This window comes from Coffea arabica, chromosome 2e, assembly GCF_036785885.1.
Source record: "Coffea arabica cultivar ET-39 chromosome 2e, Coffea Arabica ET-39 HiFi, whole genome shotgun sequence".
Lineage (NCBI taxonomy): Eukaryota > Viridiplantae > Streptophyta > Magnoliopsida > Gentianales > Rubiaceae > Coffea > Coffea arabica.
Window position 1 is genome coordinate 22,281,198 of NC_092313.1, and position 18,064 is coordinate 22,299,261.

Below are 18,064 nucleotides of genomic sequence, written 5' to 3' on the forward strand. Positions count from 1 at the left end.
GCGAGTGCCTCTCTAGATGTTTCATCCATAATGATCCTTACTGCATTATGAAAAAAAGATCTTCCAAGTAGTTGTATCAGAAACCATAACTTGGGTTTGTCAGTGAGATTCAACTACATAAGATATGGAGGGAAAAAGAAAGCTGTAATCTGCTTCACGACATCTTCTATTTTCTTATGGAAATCATATTAACTACTAACAGAAAACATAATGGAATTATAGTTTTATAATTTGCACTTTTATCTGGTTAAAGTGTTTCTTAATTGTAGCTTCTAGGGAAAAGGGTTAACTCGCGCAAAAGATTACTGCTCAACAGGTGATATTCAATGCGAATTCTCAAACTCGGATCCAAGGAACACGTTGTTCAACAAGAACACGAAAATTTTTGCTGCCGGAGAGGATTGAGTCCCATCAGTTTTCTTCGTTCTTCTTCTTCTCTTTTTTATCTTCGTTACCAGCATTTTTTAGGGTAGGTGTTACCAGCTTTTTTCCCACAAAAGAGCATTTGAAATTTTATTTCATCCTAGCCATTCAATTTTAGGAATCACCAATTTGTTCACTTTTTTACGACTTGCTCAAATTAATGTAACGAGTAAATTATGGCTTCATTGGCACATTACAGGTATAAAACTATGTGGTAATTTAGTATCACACTAATGAGATCTTGATAAGTATTCAAACCAAATATAAACACAAATCTATACTCAAAATGATCAAACTACTCGACTTTTTCTAAGAATCGAAAACATTATCTAAAACTTGTGAAGCATTCAAACCAAATATAAACATAGTTAAAATCGTTAATCCTACTTTTTCTTTTTAATGTTCCCAATAGTACGAAACAGATGATTGTGAGGGACTAGAATAAAACGACTTTCAAAATTTGAGGGCAAGAATGCAATTTCAACACATAAAGTTCAAGCAAATTCGTCTTCTTCTCCACTACTCATTTTAGCTCGGCGGAGACTCCCCTCTTCAGTAATAGTCCATGAATGCAGCGGCTGCAGTGACTAACGCCATCACCAGATTACCTTTTCCACCCCCAATTGGATACCCTTTTGCCCAAAATGAGAACCCCAGACGCGTTATCGAGTCTCTGCGCTTTCCTTCAACTTCGTCTTCTGCAGCAGTGAAAACAGTATCTTTATCTTTGGAACAAGAGTTTCGGCCTAATGCCCTTCGCAAGAAGCAAGATTCCTCATCCAGATGTGGGTTCAGCCTAGGGGTAGACCTGGGTCTTTCGCGGACGGGCCTTGCCATCAGCAAAGGCTTTGTAATTCGTCCCTTAACTGTATGTATGATGAATTTGCCTTTAAAACATTTTTACTTAATTTTTTGGGCTTTCATCTGTTATTGTTTTGGTTGCATTTTGTGGGCTTATGTATAAGAGGTTGTAGGTTCTTGAATTAAGAGGCCAAAAGCTGGAGCTTCGTCTACTTGATATTGCTCAAAACCAGGTACAAAGTTGAGTTTTTGGGCGGGCATGTTGTTTTGTGGCTATTGAAAGGGAATCGCAATGAAGGTTTCCATCTTTTTGGAGCTATGAGTGTTTAAACAAGAATTGCTCAAGCCGGAGGATATAGTACTTAAGTTTAATTTGATTTTTTAACGAGCTTTAAAATGTATTCGAGCTTTACTTGATTATCATGTTTTTGGTTACTGAACTCGAGCTCAGCTCAGGGAGCTTGATGTATAGTTCAAGGCTTTTTGCTTATTTGCCGAGTTTGAAAACTTCATGTACGCTAAATCATTGTTTAGCAGTGTTTTGATTTGTTGCCATACGCCCTTCTCAACTCAAGCTCCATTTGATTTCAAACTCAGTTAGCTTTTTATAGCTTTCAGCCTTGACTTTTTCCGCTATTGAGCACAATTTCCATTCTTGCTTTGGAGTTTTTAAGTAAAATATCTTATCTAAATCCTGAGGGTTTATATGGAATTTAGGAGGTTGACGAGTTCATAATAGGGCTTCCAATATCTATTGATGGGAGAGAAACACCACAGTCGAATAAAGTCCGTAGTGTTGCTGGTAGACTTGCCGTCCGGGCTGCTGAGAGGTAAAGTGATAATAAACAGGTTTTGTTGTCTGGGATGTCATGCTCTCAGACTTCTAATTTGACATTCATGATGGTTTTGTTTTTGCAACCCTGCTTGATAAAATGGTAAATTGGAATTCAGGATGCGGTTGTATGATATTAGTCTTCAACAAATTATGTAACAAATTTGTTGCCATTATGGTAAGACTTTTGCAGGACGAATAAGTCGAAATTCTATTTCATAGATTTTGTAATGAACTTCTTTTTATCTGTTCATGTCAAGGTATGACTAATACCTTCATCTGTATTAACCTTCTATTTCTGAACTTATTCATCAGTTATGTTGCAAGGGAACTTGCTTGACTTGTTAACCTTCTAAATGTTTTTCTGCTATCACATTGATCTCTATTTCAATGCAGGGGCTTGAGAGTGTACTTGCAGGATGAATATGGGACCTCAACTGAGGCACTTGATCGTATGATAGACATGTAATTCGTTTCCTCTCCTCTTGTTTATTTGATTAGATTCCTGAACAGCTCTTTTGCAGAATTATCAAAATTTCTTTTGCCATTGAGTGGTAAAGAAAAAAAAAGGAACGTATTCTGCGCTGAGCTGCTATGCTTCTAAAATGTCAAGGTTACTCATGCATCCATAAACCTGAAATAAATAGTAGAATGCTGATTAAACTTTCCCTCAAAGACACATTCCACAGCTTCTTCAAGTACTTCGGCAGATTACTAAAACTTAGTACAGATTTGGATAAGAGTTTGGTTAGTCCAGTTCAGCTGCTTAAGATCTTTTTGAAGAGCAAATGGGGAGCCTTTTCTCTTCATATATTAAAGCACGAGGGTAAGGTTGTCCATTCCACAAAAATCTTCCTCCAGAGCTTCCACTATGGGAGCACACACATTCACTGGCACATCGAAGACGGGGAGATAGGTTAGATAAGTGAAAGGGAATTTATCAAAATGCTCTTTATTCCAAAAGAAGCAAAAAGATTCTCAAACGTGTAAATCGCTAGTGAGATCAATAGAAGATAATCAGATGTCCATGGGTGGATTATCGTATGCCATACTACATATTGCCACTATCTTTGAAAGCATGAGTTAGAATTTAATGAACTTGAAACGGGACATTTATTTGGAAGATAGGACCTGTAGACCGACTAAATGTACCAAAATTTTGCAGGGGACACAGCAAGTCTGGTCGCCGGGGGAGGATTGATGCCTATGCAGCTGCGGTGCGCTTTGTATTCAACATTACCATTTTGTTTTGCACGTTTGAATGAATGTTTTTCTGGTGGATTTGATATCTGGCATACAAGTGTGAATATTTTCTCCATTTTCCTCAATGACAGATGGTGCTCGAAAAGTACTTTTCAGAGTCAGGAGGAGGAGTTGAACTTGTCTTGCCCAAGCAGTTGGACCTCCAAAACAAACTTAGAGGTTGTGCTGCCAGGAATGTTGAGTCGTTTTAAGCGGATCTTTGCTACTCAGAAATTTGCATTATGTTTTCATGCGTTCATAATTCTTTTATTCTTTTTTATCTCAGATCGGGGTAGGTTTCTTCTCCGCAAACCTCTGTATTTGTAATGTTTGCAATCTTTTGCATCGTTTAATGATAGATAGGGCTGTGGCGGAGGCATACCAATAATTGCAAAACATACAGACAAATCTAATAGGAGTACATTTCCCCCTACTATGATAGCAGTCAAAACATGTGGAACTTTAAGTTGGTTCCTCATTTTGTCAAGTTGCTTTGTGATTTCATTTTCCTTGTTAATGCCAATACAGGAAAGCTATGGAAGCGTTCTTAAAAGCAATTTTCTGGAAGAGCAACAGGTTGAAACTGCGTTGTAGCAGTGAGTCAGCAATCAATTATTTATTACAACGTATTTCAGACATCAAGATTCCAATTATCAATGCGTCCAACTTCTTTTCCTTGTATAAAACATTTGGTTGATCAAATTTCTTATCCCTGCCTAAAATGTACAAATCGATTGTTATTTCTGGGGTCCAAGGACGGAAAGGGTATAAAATGCATGTTACTGTATCGGAGCAGAAAATCAACTGAACAAGCACTACTGCAGATATCCTTTCATCCAACATAGATGCAGCACTGACATCCTTCATCTGCCAGACTTGAAATCTGCCCTTCTCCAAGATGGACGCCACAATCTGGATTTCCACTAGTAATGGCATCTGATAGACAGCAAAAACTTGAGACACAGTTTTGACTGCAGAAAAACAGACGAGATTGACTGAAACACAAATTCAGATAAAATATCCTACTTTTTCTTCTTAAAAGGAATGGAATATGCTTCTTGAATACAGAATAATAAATGGTGGCTTCTTCATTGGAAAAACTTGTAAACTTGGACATCGAATAGAAATTAGTAAGGGTGACAAACAGGACGTACAACAACTTCAGGGTTAGCAAGTGTGAGAAGATAGTTTCTGAGTATTGGGAACTATGGAACAAGACAATCAAGAGATGGCAAAGGTTATTATGCTTACCAACAATAAAATCATTGCACGAAAATTCTTACAAGTTACATGATGTAGTAAATTTTACTATAGAAGTCTGAATTACTAAAAAATTTGGGAAAAATTGGCAGAAGAACAGCAAACCAGTAAAATATCAGTGGCCATGTCTAGCTCATTGGGGTAATAGTTATGGCACAATAAATACCTTGAACCAGAAGAAGTGCGAGTACAATACATGGCAACATAGTGGTTTCATACAGACATTCAGAGTTGATCTGGAAGTGCAGTATTGTAGGATATTGCTGCTAATCTGTTCATTAAATAGTCAAAATTTCTGCAGATAGCTCAAAAAGTCAGGAGTATATATACATACAAACACAATAGGAACTAAAAAGAAAATCTTCACAATTGATGTGAGAGACTAATCTAGTATCTTTGACAGATATGCACATAATGCCTTTTACTCAATTTGTTAAAGTTATTGCATACTTAGATCCAAATTATGCATATATACATACATATATATATATATATATATCCTCTCCCTCAAACTATTGAAATTCCAAATTATTAGTCAGGAACTCCTTTTGTTCTTAGATTTTTAGTTCTCATTCTGCAGAATGAAGAAATTGTCATGGTAGAAACACCAGTACCATTATATGCAACAAAGCCTATATGCAAAATTTAGATGTCTCCTGCGCCAAAGATTTCAGTGTGATGTTTAAAAAACTAATGTAGCACATGGCAGAACCCCATGGTGCAGGATAAATTCTATTCTGACAAGAAGGCAAATCAGAGCAATTTTCCTTGGCTTCTGCCTGTGCACCCCATTATCTCAAGATGATTTTCCTTTGAAAAAGGGGGAAAAGATTATATGTTCAAATTAGATCTAGATGTTCCCTCGGGGCTGATCATGTTGGCACTTGTATGAGATCTAAACACAATGTGTCCTATGTAGCACTCACTTTGTCTGGGTATAAATAAATTTTCATTCATTTTTTCAGTAGGTCAATTAAAAACTGGAATCTTTCTCTATAATGCTGCACTGGACTGTCATTGCACCTGTTGATGAGATAGTTCCGTCTTACAAGGGTGTTGACTAATCATATCCAATATAGAGCCTTCAATACTAGAAACAAATCATGTATACCTCAATGCGTGTCATTAGTTTCTAAAAGTCGACTCAAAACATAATAATAGGTTGTTTCCTGCTACTTCCTTAAATTTTATGTTGCTGATGTGTTTCACTACTAGTCAATCACCATTATCTTAATTAAAGAGTATCAACTAGGACACGCAACATTACCAGATCACTTCTCCCAGTACTGAGAGTGGAAGCCAGCCATAACGAGAAAAGATGGACAAGCTCAGACCATGATCAGCAGTACGAGGAATAAGGCACATTTAAAGGCCTTCCAGTAACTGCACTTTTACTGGACATTTACTGCACTTTTACTGGACATCTCCAGCCTCCGAGTTTCTGCTGCATAGCTCTGCCAGAATAGAAAATAAAAATTTCGTCACGATTCCATACATAAGAAACCACAAATGGCTAGTCCAAGAAGCTGTTTTCAATCCAATTACCAACCATGTAAACCCAATTGCATGCTTCAAACACACTGTAACTTTATCTCAATATACAGATTAGAACAACACGTCTTACTAATATAGTGAACAGAAATCAACAATAATGAAGTGGTGAATGAAGTTGTAAGCTATAACACTTGATAAGTTAGGTTTCTGATTGTTAAATATTTTCTTTCAACTAGTTTGAGCCATTCTGCAATAGGTGACAAGCTTCAAATTGATAACTCTATAACCACTTGCACTATAGATATGTCTTGCCTACGGCCGTTGCTTGTGAAACACAAAAAGAATGTCCAAAATACCTGTATTGGCCATGCGATTGTTTAATTTTGAAGTAAGACCAAGCTTGCCAGAAAGTTGTGTAGCTATTGGTAACAATGGCATGACAGCTTCACCATATGACCCCAAACCAGCAATTCAAACTTCGCCATAAGTGTTTGATGATCTGTAAAAGGAGGACAGTAGAACACACAGAAGAGAAAGAACTAAACCTCTCTAAAACTATATAGACTATTATCCTCTTGATTCAATTGAACTTGGAGAAACTCTAAGTTTCTCAACATACCATTGAGTAGGATAATCTTTTCAGATAATTAGGATCCACCAGAAAGACCAATACTTGGAATAATTTTTGGGAGCAGCTTACACGCCAGCTTTGTATTCAATTCATCGCTATTGGGAAGGCAAGTAAGCTCATTTTCCAGAGTAGAATAAGCATCAGCAAAAGCCTGCACCATGTAACTACCTTAATTAGGTCTTTAAATCAATTGTGACCTGCACTCACCATATAGCAGTCCAACAATCAAGAGCAGACACACACACACACACAATCCTAATCCTATCATAATTGGTACCAATCTCCAGGGAAAGTTCCTTGGCTACAACAAAATCGAAGATGAAACATCTTGCTAAAACACCCCACAGAACCCAAATTGATTCAAACTAAATCAATTGCACGCCTATTTTTACATCATATAGTGCTAACTGGAAGTCTCCACCACCCATTAAATTCAAGACCCAATATGACAATTACTGAGTAACATAAAAATGTGATTTATTACCAAATTCTCAGGGACACCAAAAAAAAAGGAAGACGCTGAAACTAAAAACTAGCTAACCTTGATACACTGATGGATCCGGAAGCAATTTCTCCCAACATTATTTGCTGGATATAGAGGATCATCAATATAAATTGGATCAATGCTGCAAATTAAAAAATTTGATCATAGTCAATAGGACAAATTGAAAACCTAGTACCCCAGTAAAGAAATTAACAAGGTATACAATTACCTGTACCCCTGTTCCCTATTTATGTATACACCACTACCCTGTACAGAGATACGCATTTGGCGAGGATCAAATACGTTCCTAGATCAATAAAGGCTTTACATCAGTATCTAATCCAAGGCTTTCACCCTTACAAGGAAAAAAAGAAAATGATACTGATACGTCAGTGTATGACAACTAACTTGTCTACAATTGATAATAGAACTAAAAGAGTGAATGCCAAAAACAGAAAAAGGAAAATTTCATGGAAGCATTTGACTTACCCAAAGAAGTAAAGAAAATCCATGAGGAGACTTCCATAATTCTACAAATCATCCAGTAAGCATGTTAAGAGTTAGTCTGACTAATAAACCCAACGAATGGAAGTTCATATATACACAACAAACATATCAAACTGAAAGTCAATGTTCTTACGTTGAATAAAACCCAAATAAATGTTCATGAAAAACATTCCCTAGCATATCAGCAAGCACACATGACATTCACAATAGAAATTCCAAGATTAAAGCATACTGAGAATTTATGAAAAGTGGTACCAGTCAAAAGCATTATTGTATCTATCCCACCCAAAAATGTTACTTTTACTTGCCAGAAATATCATGCAAGAGCTGAAAAAATCTGTAGGTAAAAAATGTGGCTAGCATCAACCATTTCCTCGTACAAAGTAGGGCCAAAGAAGTTATACATTAGGTGAAAACCTTGTTAGGGAAAGTGGTACTATCTCGATGTGGCCCAGTAAGAAAAGCCGGATAGTTAAGCGACTAGTATTTTCTTTACATCCACTTAAATCTAACATATAAAGGTAGAATGACAAGGTTTCAAAATCAAATCTCTTTAGACTATGAAGGTAATTTGAATTCTTGAAATGACTGATAGAGTCTCAATCTTTTCAACCTGTCTATTAATAAATTGATTATAACAAGTCAACATCAATGTGATGCCAACTTATCATGAATTTAAAATGTACAAATCAAAAGCTAGAATGTGCATATAACCATGCTATTGACACCTTCGAAGGTAAACAACTAATCAGTTAGTTTTTGCATTTCTTGGAAAAAACAGAAGTAAACTTCTCTACAATTTCAGTTCAAAGTTCATAAAACCGTTAGCTCAGTGTCTTTCTTTAGTCCCATACTAGATAAAAGTGACTTTCATCCGAGCTAACAGTTATTTAGTTACAATGATCTAATATTTCAATTAAATTATCCCAAATATGTTATGCATCCTCCAAATTTATAAGCAATACAGTTTCATCATTTTCTCTCTGACTCTATCAAACATTTACATTTCTGTTAACTCTTCATATTCATAAGTTGCGAAAAAAGTGCAATGACTTATTCCAAGTTCAAAAACACTAAAAATGATATATGCTACCATGCATATTAACTCAAAACGGTATCAACATGGAATATGCCCTAGTTACATGGTAGGGTAAGAACAAGAGAAGTGAAGCTAAAAGTATAATTTTGGTAAATTTAACAGGGATAACAGTAGCAAGAATAATTCTTTAAGACATCTGAATGTAACATTTCATATATGGTCGAAGAAAGACAAAAGTGTGAACTCATTATAGTCCACATCCATACCTGGTTAATAGACCGGCCAAGATGATGTTCATGCTGCAGAAAACGCATGATCAGCAGTACCTGCACAACAGGGACAAAAAAAAATCAGCAACCACAACTTACAGAGGTATGAAGAATTTATAAACAAGGATCTCCAATTCTCCATAAACTAAAAAATGATTGTAAAAAAGAGCTCATAGTTGTATTCACATTAGAAATTATGAGATCAAGAAAGAAAATCAATGTCCTTACAGGCATCAACAGTTGGTTTCCATTTTACCGCACGATAAGAGATAAGATGATCAGGATAAAACTAGATATCATCTGATTTGACAACAGAGTTCTATACACTCAATCATAAGTTTATTGTGTTTAAGGTACATTGAGCAGGTAGGGAGAGCGCACACATTGTGTTTAAGCTCTATCCATCCAGACACATAAATGTTTCAGGAAAGGGATACTAACACAGGAAATTAAGAGGGGACCATGAATTTTGATTGAAAATAATTTTTAATGGGCTTGATCACTGCAAAAAAGGTGCACCCAAAGACCGGAAATTGTTCGAATGGTAGGAATTTCAGGGTTAAATGCTCCCACAAACTTGAAAGCGATGAGCAATGGCCATCTCATCTACCTCATGTTCTGATGCCAAGCCCAATATTACCTATTTATCAAGAATCAAATTGAAAAGAAAAACCAAAGAGAACTAAAAATTTCATCCATTTGAAGTCAAAAAGTTCCTCTGCAAAATTTCATGTTAACTAACCAAAAAAATTTCATCCATTTGAAGTCAAAAAGTTCATCTGCAATGCAGATCTAATAGGTAGGCACTTACTAAACAATATGAGCTTAAACCACCCGAATATGATTGGTCCAGGCTACGATCTGCCAAGAATTTCTTTAGCACCAATGCAAGCGGTTTAGCAGCAGGAAACTGTTCTGTAAGTTCTTTGACCTAAATAAACAGTCAAATATATCAGCACGGGAAACAGCAAACCAAAGAAAGTCAAAAGGTCTTAGTAGTGGTTTGGACACAAACCATAAAACACACAGACCTTCCGTAAAGCTACTCCTATTATAAAACCAGATTTCCCCAACTTTTCATTTAATTCTAATTTCAACTTGTGCTAATATCACATGCTGAGTGAAATCCTACCATATCAAATGGGCTGGAGGAGGTACCCGTGTCAGTTGAATTGCATTTTAATTTATGCCTTTTTTTTGGGGGCTTGGTGGGGGGAATTTCATATATATTTTTCTCTTTGAGAAATAGGTCTCAGCAATACATCATAAATAGATGCAAACATCTTAAGATGTGTTTTAATAGTTTCTGCATGGATCTTTTGGGGCATACCTCAAATACCCATGCAAGTACTCACTAAATGGTTAATAAGCTTAAGCAAACCTCTTCCCAGCATCATCCAGATTACCAGCTGAACCTAGAAACCCGTCTTCTGCCCTCCCCCCTACCAACCCTCCTACTGGGGAAATGTGGAAAAATTCTTTATTTTTCCTAACCTCTTTTACAACTTCATTCTGCAAAACCTACTAGGAAGAAAAAGAATGGAGAAGAGAAAAAAAGAATGGTAAAACCTAAGTGTACCAGTTCTGTAGTCTGCAGTCCAGTATGTGATGGGGACTTGAAACTAATGTCAAGACGAACTGATTTTACATCCTTCTCCATTTCATACTTCATATGACAGCACTTATTTGAAGCACCGGTTGCTAATCCAGTGGGATCAGCCTGGAAAGAGTTGTTTTCTTTACTAGTTTTTTGAACTGATTCTTCTTTTGATGCTTGGCCATTAGATGCAGAAGATGCAATGAGGTCCTGAGGAACTTCCACCACGAGCATGATAATTGGAATCTAAAAAAGGAAAAGGCATAACAAGATGAAAGCTCAAGAGAAAGGGATTACAAGATTAGAAAGGAGGGATCCCAAAAAAGTAGCAAATGAAAGAAACTGAAACAGAGACGTTACAGCAGTATTCTCGACAATCTTGAGAGAGTCATTCTTAACCCATTCCTGATTAGCAAGATACCTAGCCGCATGCTGCAAGGAAAACAACAGCCCCCTCAGTTACCATCATAAAATAAGCTAATATTGTTCTTTTTTCAAGATACCTAACAGCATGCAGCAGGGTGAGTACAACTGCTGCTTACATTATTGTACAAGAACTGATGCAGATCTAAATTCTTATCCTGGATGATATAGCTGCCATAGATTAATGGAAGTCCAGAGAGATTATGCTTTTTATTTTATTTTACTTATTTCCGGGCTGAGGGGGTGGGGGATTCTAAAAATCCTTATTGGTTTGCATCCAGGAGCTCAAAAATTACTAATAAAAAATCCACATTGGATAAGATTACAATTTCTTCTGGTCCAGAAAATGGATAAAGAACTTTGTACAAACCTGTAGACATGTTTCTTTGATACCATTGCGCCCCTCCAAGATCCCGGCTTCTTTTATAGGTTCCTAAAAGTGAAGACGAATTAGATACCATTTTATCTGTTCTCAACACATAAAGCCAAATGAAAGAGACGAGTAATCCAGAATAGCTACAATAAGATAATCTCACCAAATTTCTCACTGGAGGGAGACAAACCACAAGGTCCACATCACTTGATGGAAGTGACAACCCAGTAGCATTTGAACCAAAAATATTTGTCCTGGATCGAGGCCACAAGACTTGAAGAGACCGTGTCACTCGCTTGACAGCCCAATTAATAGAAGGCTTCCACAATAAATTTTCTGAAGCAACCTTTTGTATCATAACAAGAGTATGGCCTATTAGTTAAGGTAGTCCACCACGTTAAATAAAAAACAGCGAAACGTAGGTCAAAATAGTAGCTGCAGATTCATCTTAAATACATAAGCAAACTCTTCAGCGCTGTACCTGCTTGCAGAAAGAGTCAATTTCATCATGAAGGAGGCCATGGATCACAGAGAGAGATGCCTTGTGATTGGAACAATTAAGCAACTCAGGTGGTTGCAATGGAAATGCAACGTCTGGCTGAAAACATATATCAGAATATTCAGCCAAATATAGAGAACAAAATGAAAGGACAGAAATCATCTAAGAAAACAGAAAGGTAGAAACATGATTAACAATGGTACATGTTCCTGATCACGAGCTAGCTGAGAAATAGCAATCAGGCGATCCTGCAGCAAAGCTCCTGGCACAGGTTGCGTCAATTTACGGGCTTGGAGGCTTTTATTCCTCCAAGAAGGCCAAACTACTTCACTACCATCCATCCGTATACAAGCTTCTTCAAAATTAATTCCATCATGGGACCAGCCCTTAACACCCCAGTGCCTTGGGCTAGAGCTACCAGACCGAACACTAGGAAAGCCCCTATGTTTTCTAGAATCACCAACAGGAGAGGGAGGAGGCGGACGTGGAGCACGAGGAACACAAAGAACAACAGGTGAAGGTGGCCTCTTAATCCGAGGCTGCTCCCGGCTAATAGGAGGAATACAGGGGCTTTTACGATCAAGATTACGTTTAAAATCTGATTTTGGTATTTCTCTTGGAATATTTGGGATGATAATCGGTCGCAAAATGGGGTATTGAAGTGAATCTCCAGTCTTCGCTTCACAGTCACCAGACAAGTTGGAAAAAGATCCTGAGATATTGTCATCTGTAACTACCTCTGCGATTGTTGATGAGGAGGGGACAACTTTGCCACCTATCTCATTCTCAGATAAAACGTAACCCACAGCCTGGTGTGCTGGACCTAATGGATCAAAAGGAGAGCAAAAAGAAGCAGCAGATGGAGAAGTCAAACCATTCGTACTATAAGAAGAAGAAAAGCCAACCATATCATCAACAGCTTGGTTCATGTCTGCTTCACGCCAAGCCCATGAGTTGTCATCTGAACTAAGAGAAGGAGGACGAGAAAAGCTGCTCACAGGGAAATCAGAAGGATTCCAGTACATCACACCACCCCCAAAATACTGATTATAATCCATCCCAGAAACTGCATGTAGCTCTAGTTCTTCTTCAGACATCCACTGATTGTCCTGATCATCAGCCAGCTCATGCAAATTTATGGCATCTGAAAAGTCCATCACATCACTGGAACAAACCCTCTCATCCTCAGCAGTCATCACACTGCAGTGGACACCTGAAGCTGAGAAGCCCTGCTGAAAAGAAGATTGCCGCCTTGAGATGAACCCTGAATCATAGTTGCAAGCGACTGAAGGAGCTATTCTATTGACACCACGCACCATTGGAGGCCAGTCTAAACTCATAGGTAATGGTTGAGATGTAATGCCACTGCACCCAGTTTCAACTGGAGAATTTCTCACTCTATGAACTGCTGGTACAAAGGATTGATGGAAGTGATTTTGCCAATTATAACCAACATCCAGGTGCAATCTATCAGTAGCAGCCGGGAGATGCGAATTACAAGGTGGAATCTGTATAGGAGCTACAGTTGGCCATTCATAAGAGAGATAGGCAGAAGAGTTTATAATGCCTATATCATAGAGTCCAGATGTACCTTGCTCCCTAAATGGAGTAGCTTTTCCATTGACATTGCTATCTTTGCTCAGTTTTGTCAAAAGTCTTGATTTTCTGTCCACCTCATGTTGCTGCTTACTCTTTGCCCTCTTGGTTTCCACACTGCCTAAATCATCAATCAAATATTGTGTTGGCATAGAAGGAGATGCCTCGCAGTCCACATTGCCTTTTACAGACTCAAGACTGGCAACCGCTCCATTAGTTACAACCACTATGCCAGAGTTCTGGCAGTCCCTGAAACCAGGATTTTTAGTGCCTTCAGAATTACCAGAGTTAAGAGGCTTTGGAACTGTAGAATTACTTGAATTCGGCTCATGTTTATCATTTCCTATCCCTTCATGTGCATTATCAATAATTGGATCTTCAGCTATACAATCAGACTCTGCATTCCCATTCTGACAATTAGAGGAAACTAAGACAGCTTCCACCTCTCTTCTTTGACAACTTTCAATTTCTACTGAGCTATGAGTGCTGGAACTTCTAAGTTTGTTTCTCTGTTTTTTACTCTTCCTGGAAGCACTTCCATTATTGCGGGCCTGGTGACAGTCAATCAGTTATAAACCATTTCAATTATTAGCTTAAAATGATTTATATCATATGAAAAAAGACAAGTACAACCATGTCAATTCTTGAGACAAGACACTCTGTCGAAGGATTTCTCTCCTTAACCTTTTCAGAAACCTTGCTTGATGGACTTAAATTATAACTTCTTTTATGTGGAAGTCCAGTACCATTTTCCTGAAATACGCTTCAACAGAATAAGGTCTACTGCTAGTGAAAATTTCATCCATATTGATTCAGTTTTCTAGAAGGAGTCTGCGAGGATTTAATGTACCTTTGCAGGTTTAGGAAGTGAATTATCAAGTTCTGAAGATCTTGCTGCAGAATGAAGCTTTTTCAAATTCCGATTCTTCCCCTTTTTCTTGTGGTTACTAGTACCAAGCTTTTCCTTCTGCTTCTTTGTTGAGGAACTCATTTTTCCCTCTTCAAGTAGCTCAAATTTTGTACAATCAAGTGAAATCACCATGAGTATATCCCGCAATTTTCTTAATATAAGGTCAGAAGTTGTACTAACAGAATCCAGTGAACTAAAAAACAGCTTGTCCTCATTATATCCACTATGCTGAAACACTAACAACATAGAAGAAATATCCTCGAGAAGAATCAAAACACTAAGCATGCATTTTAGTTGGAAGGGATATTTAGAAACTGATACAGAAGCCCTGCACTCAACTTTTGAATCTGGTATTGGGGGACGCCCATCATTTTCTTCAAGTGACAAAAAGGTGTTGTATGCCAATGGTTGTTCAGTGTTGGGATTGAGCATCCTCTCATTCTCCAAGACATCTTTACCTTTCAAAGTTTCAGCAGTCTGACAGTTACAACAATCAGGGATCAGATCAAGCTTCCAACAAATTAAGAACCTCAATTTTCTGGGGTTTGGTAAATAAAATTAATATAAGCAATCATTCAAGAAGATCATAATGCAAGAAATCACCATATGTAAAAATGGGGAAAAAAAAAAGAAGCAGAAAAGAATGCAATGTACAACAGTCATCATTTGCTTGCAGCAGAATTAAGGATTGCTGAGTCATTCCATTCTCATAACCATTTCTTTATCAGTCATATGTTATAAGCTCTTTACTCATTAGACTTTTCACCCAACTCTATAAATGATTAGAAGAAGTGTGAATTTTTTCTCAGGCAGCTACTCGACGAGTAATTACAAATCATGCTTCAGCAACTCTTTTTTCCCCTTTTGGGGTTGGGGGGTACTTGTAACATCTTATGATCTTTGTCAGCATGTCGCCATTAGTGCTGCTTTTAACCACCTTATTATATTTTCTTCTTCTTTTTTTTTGCTCTATTTCCCAACTTCATTTCATACATATTATATGCTTCCCCATATGGCTTGCATTGGCAAGAGAAAATTGATTTCACATGAATTAACCCATCTTTTCTCATAAAATCACACTACCCTTCTTCCTTACTCACAGAAAGTTACCTACTCCTATACACTAATTTAGGTAATACCAACTCCCCTTCGCATTTGACCTTTGTCTGGATATTATAGTTTAGCCAACTTGGTAGGTCAATTCTATTTGACAGTGAACAACCTAGAATTTTATTTTCGATAAGGTAGCTATCAAGACTAGCACACCATTTTCTACCGTCAAGACTAAAGATTAAATGCATAATCAGGTTTGCAACAAAAACCAGAACCACTAGATGATTCCCAAATTTATATGTTAGAAAATCATCATTCACCAAATATTAATCGTAAGCTGCATTACGTGCAATTTAGAAAAACTAAAATCATAGAATAAGAAAAGTTCCACAACAAAATATACCAGAAGTTTTGCTGCTTTTCCGACTACCAATTGAAACACCTTCTTCTTCATTGCCTCATCCAACTTCGTCCACCAATCTATACACCCCTTCTTCCTCCCAAACACATTTGCTGCAACCCCAGCCCCATTGATCTTCTCCTTCAATTTCACACCTCTTTTCTTCCCACTGTTATTACAATTCAACCAAGCCAACCTCAATGCAACCTCCAATCTATTTGCCACGAGTGTCTCCATGCTACAATACCCCTTTGCCTTCAACCACTCCATTTCTGGCCATTCGGCCGCCAACCCTCCACTTTCCTCTCCTCTCAAAAATGCCCCATTCGACACCCCATCCATGATCTCAACAAACATCTCCACATTTTCAACAAATTCCTCACTCACAGTAATCGAATCAATACAAACATCAGCCCCTAACCGCGAAAAATCATTAACGTTTTCACCTTCTTCCGAGCTGAACAACCGAATAGACTCGCGAATAGCCAGCTCAAACTGATTTGCCCCAGCGACTCGGGACAACAACCCGTTAGACTTACGAAACAAGAGGCTGGGGAGGCTAATGCTGCCGGACGCGTGGCGGTAATCAGGAGCCGCACGGGGAATATCGGCTAGGATGAAGAAGAATCCATGACCATTGGTCTTGAGCTTGAGGAGCATTTCGAGAAGGGTTTGGGTGAACTTGAAATCAACGGCTGTGAGGTGAGCTTGGCGTTGTTGGACTGACAAAGATGAGAACCATTTGATAATTGATGATCTGGGGTTAGGATTAGGGTTTGAATTCGGGAAACTTGAGTGGTACAAAGAGAGGTGGGAAGTTAGGGAATCGATGAGTTGACGAGCTGAATTCATTGGGAAATTTGAACTGTAATTAGGTTTTTGTCTTTGCATTTTGAATTTTGTTAGGAAGAACTCTGTTTATCCGAGTGGTGGTGATAGTAGCAGAGGTGGTGGTACGTGGCGGCGGCGGTGGTGGTGAAATGAGGCGGGAGAAAAGTACGGTTCCTATGAGGGGAGACGGGGACCGTGGAGATTAATTAATTGATGGAAGTAAAATCCAAGCAAGGGGATATTTTCTGAAGTTTGACGTGGATTTTCTTGTGTATTATATTCCAGAAGCGACAATTATTTTTCTTTCAATAAATCTCAAGCAAGGATCCGTTTGGCACCCATGGTGTTTTGAGACAAAAGCTTTTTTTTCTAATTTACAAAAATATTTACAATAGTAGCTAAACAAAAAAATATTTTACTATAGCATTTCTCTTTATATTACTATGTCTGAGAGAAAAAAAATGCTGGAATAAAAAATGTGCTTAAAAAATATCTCTTAAAAGAATTTCTTCCAACTAAGTCCAACCTAAACTTTTCCATTGGTTAATATGGAGTTCATGCAAGGCATTAATTATAGAGTGTGTGCATTAACTAACTGTCCAATAACAATTTAAAAAAAACTCTTAAATAATTTAGTCAGGAAAAACTCTTAATTAATTTAGTCAACAGTTGACAGGTTTAGAAGGAAAGCCACTAGATCAAAACTTCTTTCTTGACAAATAATTTTTACTTAAATTCATCTAACTTAATCATTTTTTTTATTATGCTAATATTGTTACTCAATACCCATTTTTTTTCCCGAAAACGATAACAATTGTATAACCTATTTTATCCTAGATTACAGGAGAAGAAGGAGCCTCAAGAAGCTTGTGTTGAGCACTAGCAGGTATATACATCTTACTAGACCAAAGAAATGTTTTAGTATCACCCTTGAATTTTTTTTCCGCTTCATATGGAATTTGAACCCCACCAATGCCCGAACCTTAAAAATAGCGAATGTAATAATTCTTTCCTCGTGAAGCTTGAACTTGACCAATCAAAATAGAAAATGGACAACTGCAATGTGATCTGGCCTATTGAGCTTAAGCAATTTGGGTGGACTATGATCCATTTCTCTCATATTAATCTCCTATTTTCAATGTCGATGTGCAACATAGGCCTCAGCTTTGTAACGGAGAAAGGATAGAGGTGGAGAGAGGAAGGGGAAGGAGAGGGATATGGAGAAAGAGAGAGAGATAGAGGGCATGAGTGCCTAGAATGTCTCATTTGACGTTCTCCTTTCTTTTTTTCTCTATCCATATGTAACAACTTTCATTCATTTTTTTGTGTTCAAGAGCTTGGATTTTCTTTCTTATTACATTCAGTTTTCCTGATGTGCTTCTGTCAATCGTTCTTACGTT

The 18,064-nt window shown here is 37.6% G+C and overlaps 2 protein-coding genes across 12 annotated transcripts; one reads left to right on the plus strand and one right to left on the minus strand.

Moving 5' to 3' along the window:
• Positions 1 to 896: 896 nt before the first annotated feature.
• Positions 897 to 4,085, plus strand: LOC113731762 (uncharacterized). Of its 3 annotated transcripts, none has more exons than XM_027257185.2 (7): positions 897 to 1,291; positions 1,398 to 1,457; positions 1,942 to 2,054; positions 2,453 to 2,521; positions 3,222 to 3,273; positions 3,391 to 3,478; positions 3,585 to 3,785. In XM_027257185.2, the coding sequence occupies exons 1-7, from the start codon at positions 989 to 991 to the stop codon at positions 3,623 to 3,625; spliced, it is 726 nt and encodes a 241-aa protein (XP_027112986.1). In that variant the 5' UTR covers positions 897 to 988; the 3' UTR covers positions 3,626 to 3,785. The 3 variants fall into 3 exon arrangements, 2 of the variants coding, with proteins under 2 accessions (XP_027112986.1, XP_027112988.1); XM_027257187.2 differs by lacking the exon at positions 3,585 to 3,785 and adding an exon at positions 3,827 to 4,085 and having other exon boundaries at positions 898 to 1,291; XR_011840454.1 differs by adding an exon at positions 3,827 to 4,038 and having other exon boundaries at positions 902 to 1,291; positions 3,391 to 3,590.
• On the minus strand, positions 3,874 to 16,912 carry LOC113731760 (uncharacterized). 9 transcript variants are annotated; one of them, XM_027257181.2, is made up of 19 exons: positions 15,837 to 16,912; positions 14,321 to 14,857; positions 14,104 to 14,223; positions 12,078 to 14,021; positions 11,857 to 11,973; positions 11,539 to 11,721; positions 11,373 to 11,435; positions 10,940 to 11,011; positions 10,562 to 10,825; positions 9,794 to 9,913; positions 8,980 to 9,039; positions 7,657 to 7,697; positions 7,397 to 7,474; positions 7,225 to 7,309; positions 6,672 to 6,834; positions 6,409 to 6,551; positions 5,826 to 6,012; positions 4,725 to 4,829; positions 3,874 to 4,269 (listed from the first exon to the last, which is right to left on the minus strand). In XM_027257181.2, exons 1-15 carry the CDS (start codon positions 16,722 to 16,724, stop codon positions 6,700 to 6,702), a joined length of 4,707 nt encoding a protein of 1,568 aa, XP_027112982.1. In that variant the 5' UTR covers positions 16,725 to 16,912; the 3' UTR covers positions 3,874 to 4,269; positions 4,725 to 4,829; positions 5,826 to 6,012; positions 6,409 to 6,551; positions 6,672 to 6,699. The 9 variants fall into 9 exon arrangements, with proteins under 9 accessions (XP_027112982.1, XP_027112983.1, XP_027112980.1 ...); XM_027257182.2 differs by having other exon boundaries at positions 3,874 to 4,234; positions 15,837 to 16,885; XM_027257179.2 differs by having other exon boundaries at positions 3,874 to 4,234; positions 4,725 to 4,853; positions 15,837 to 16,885.
• Between the last annotated feature and the right edge of the window lie 1,152 nt (positions 16,913 to 18,064).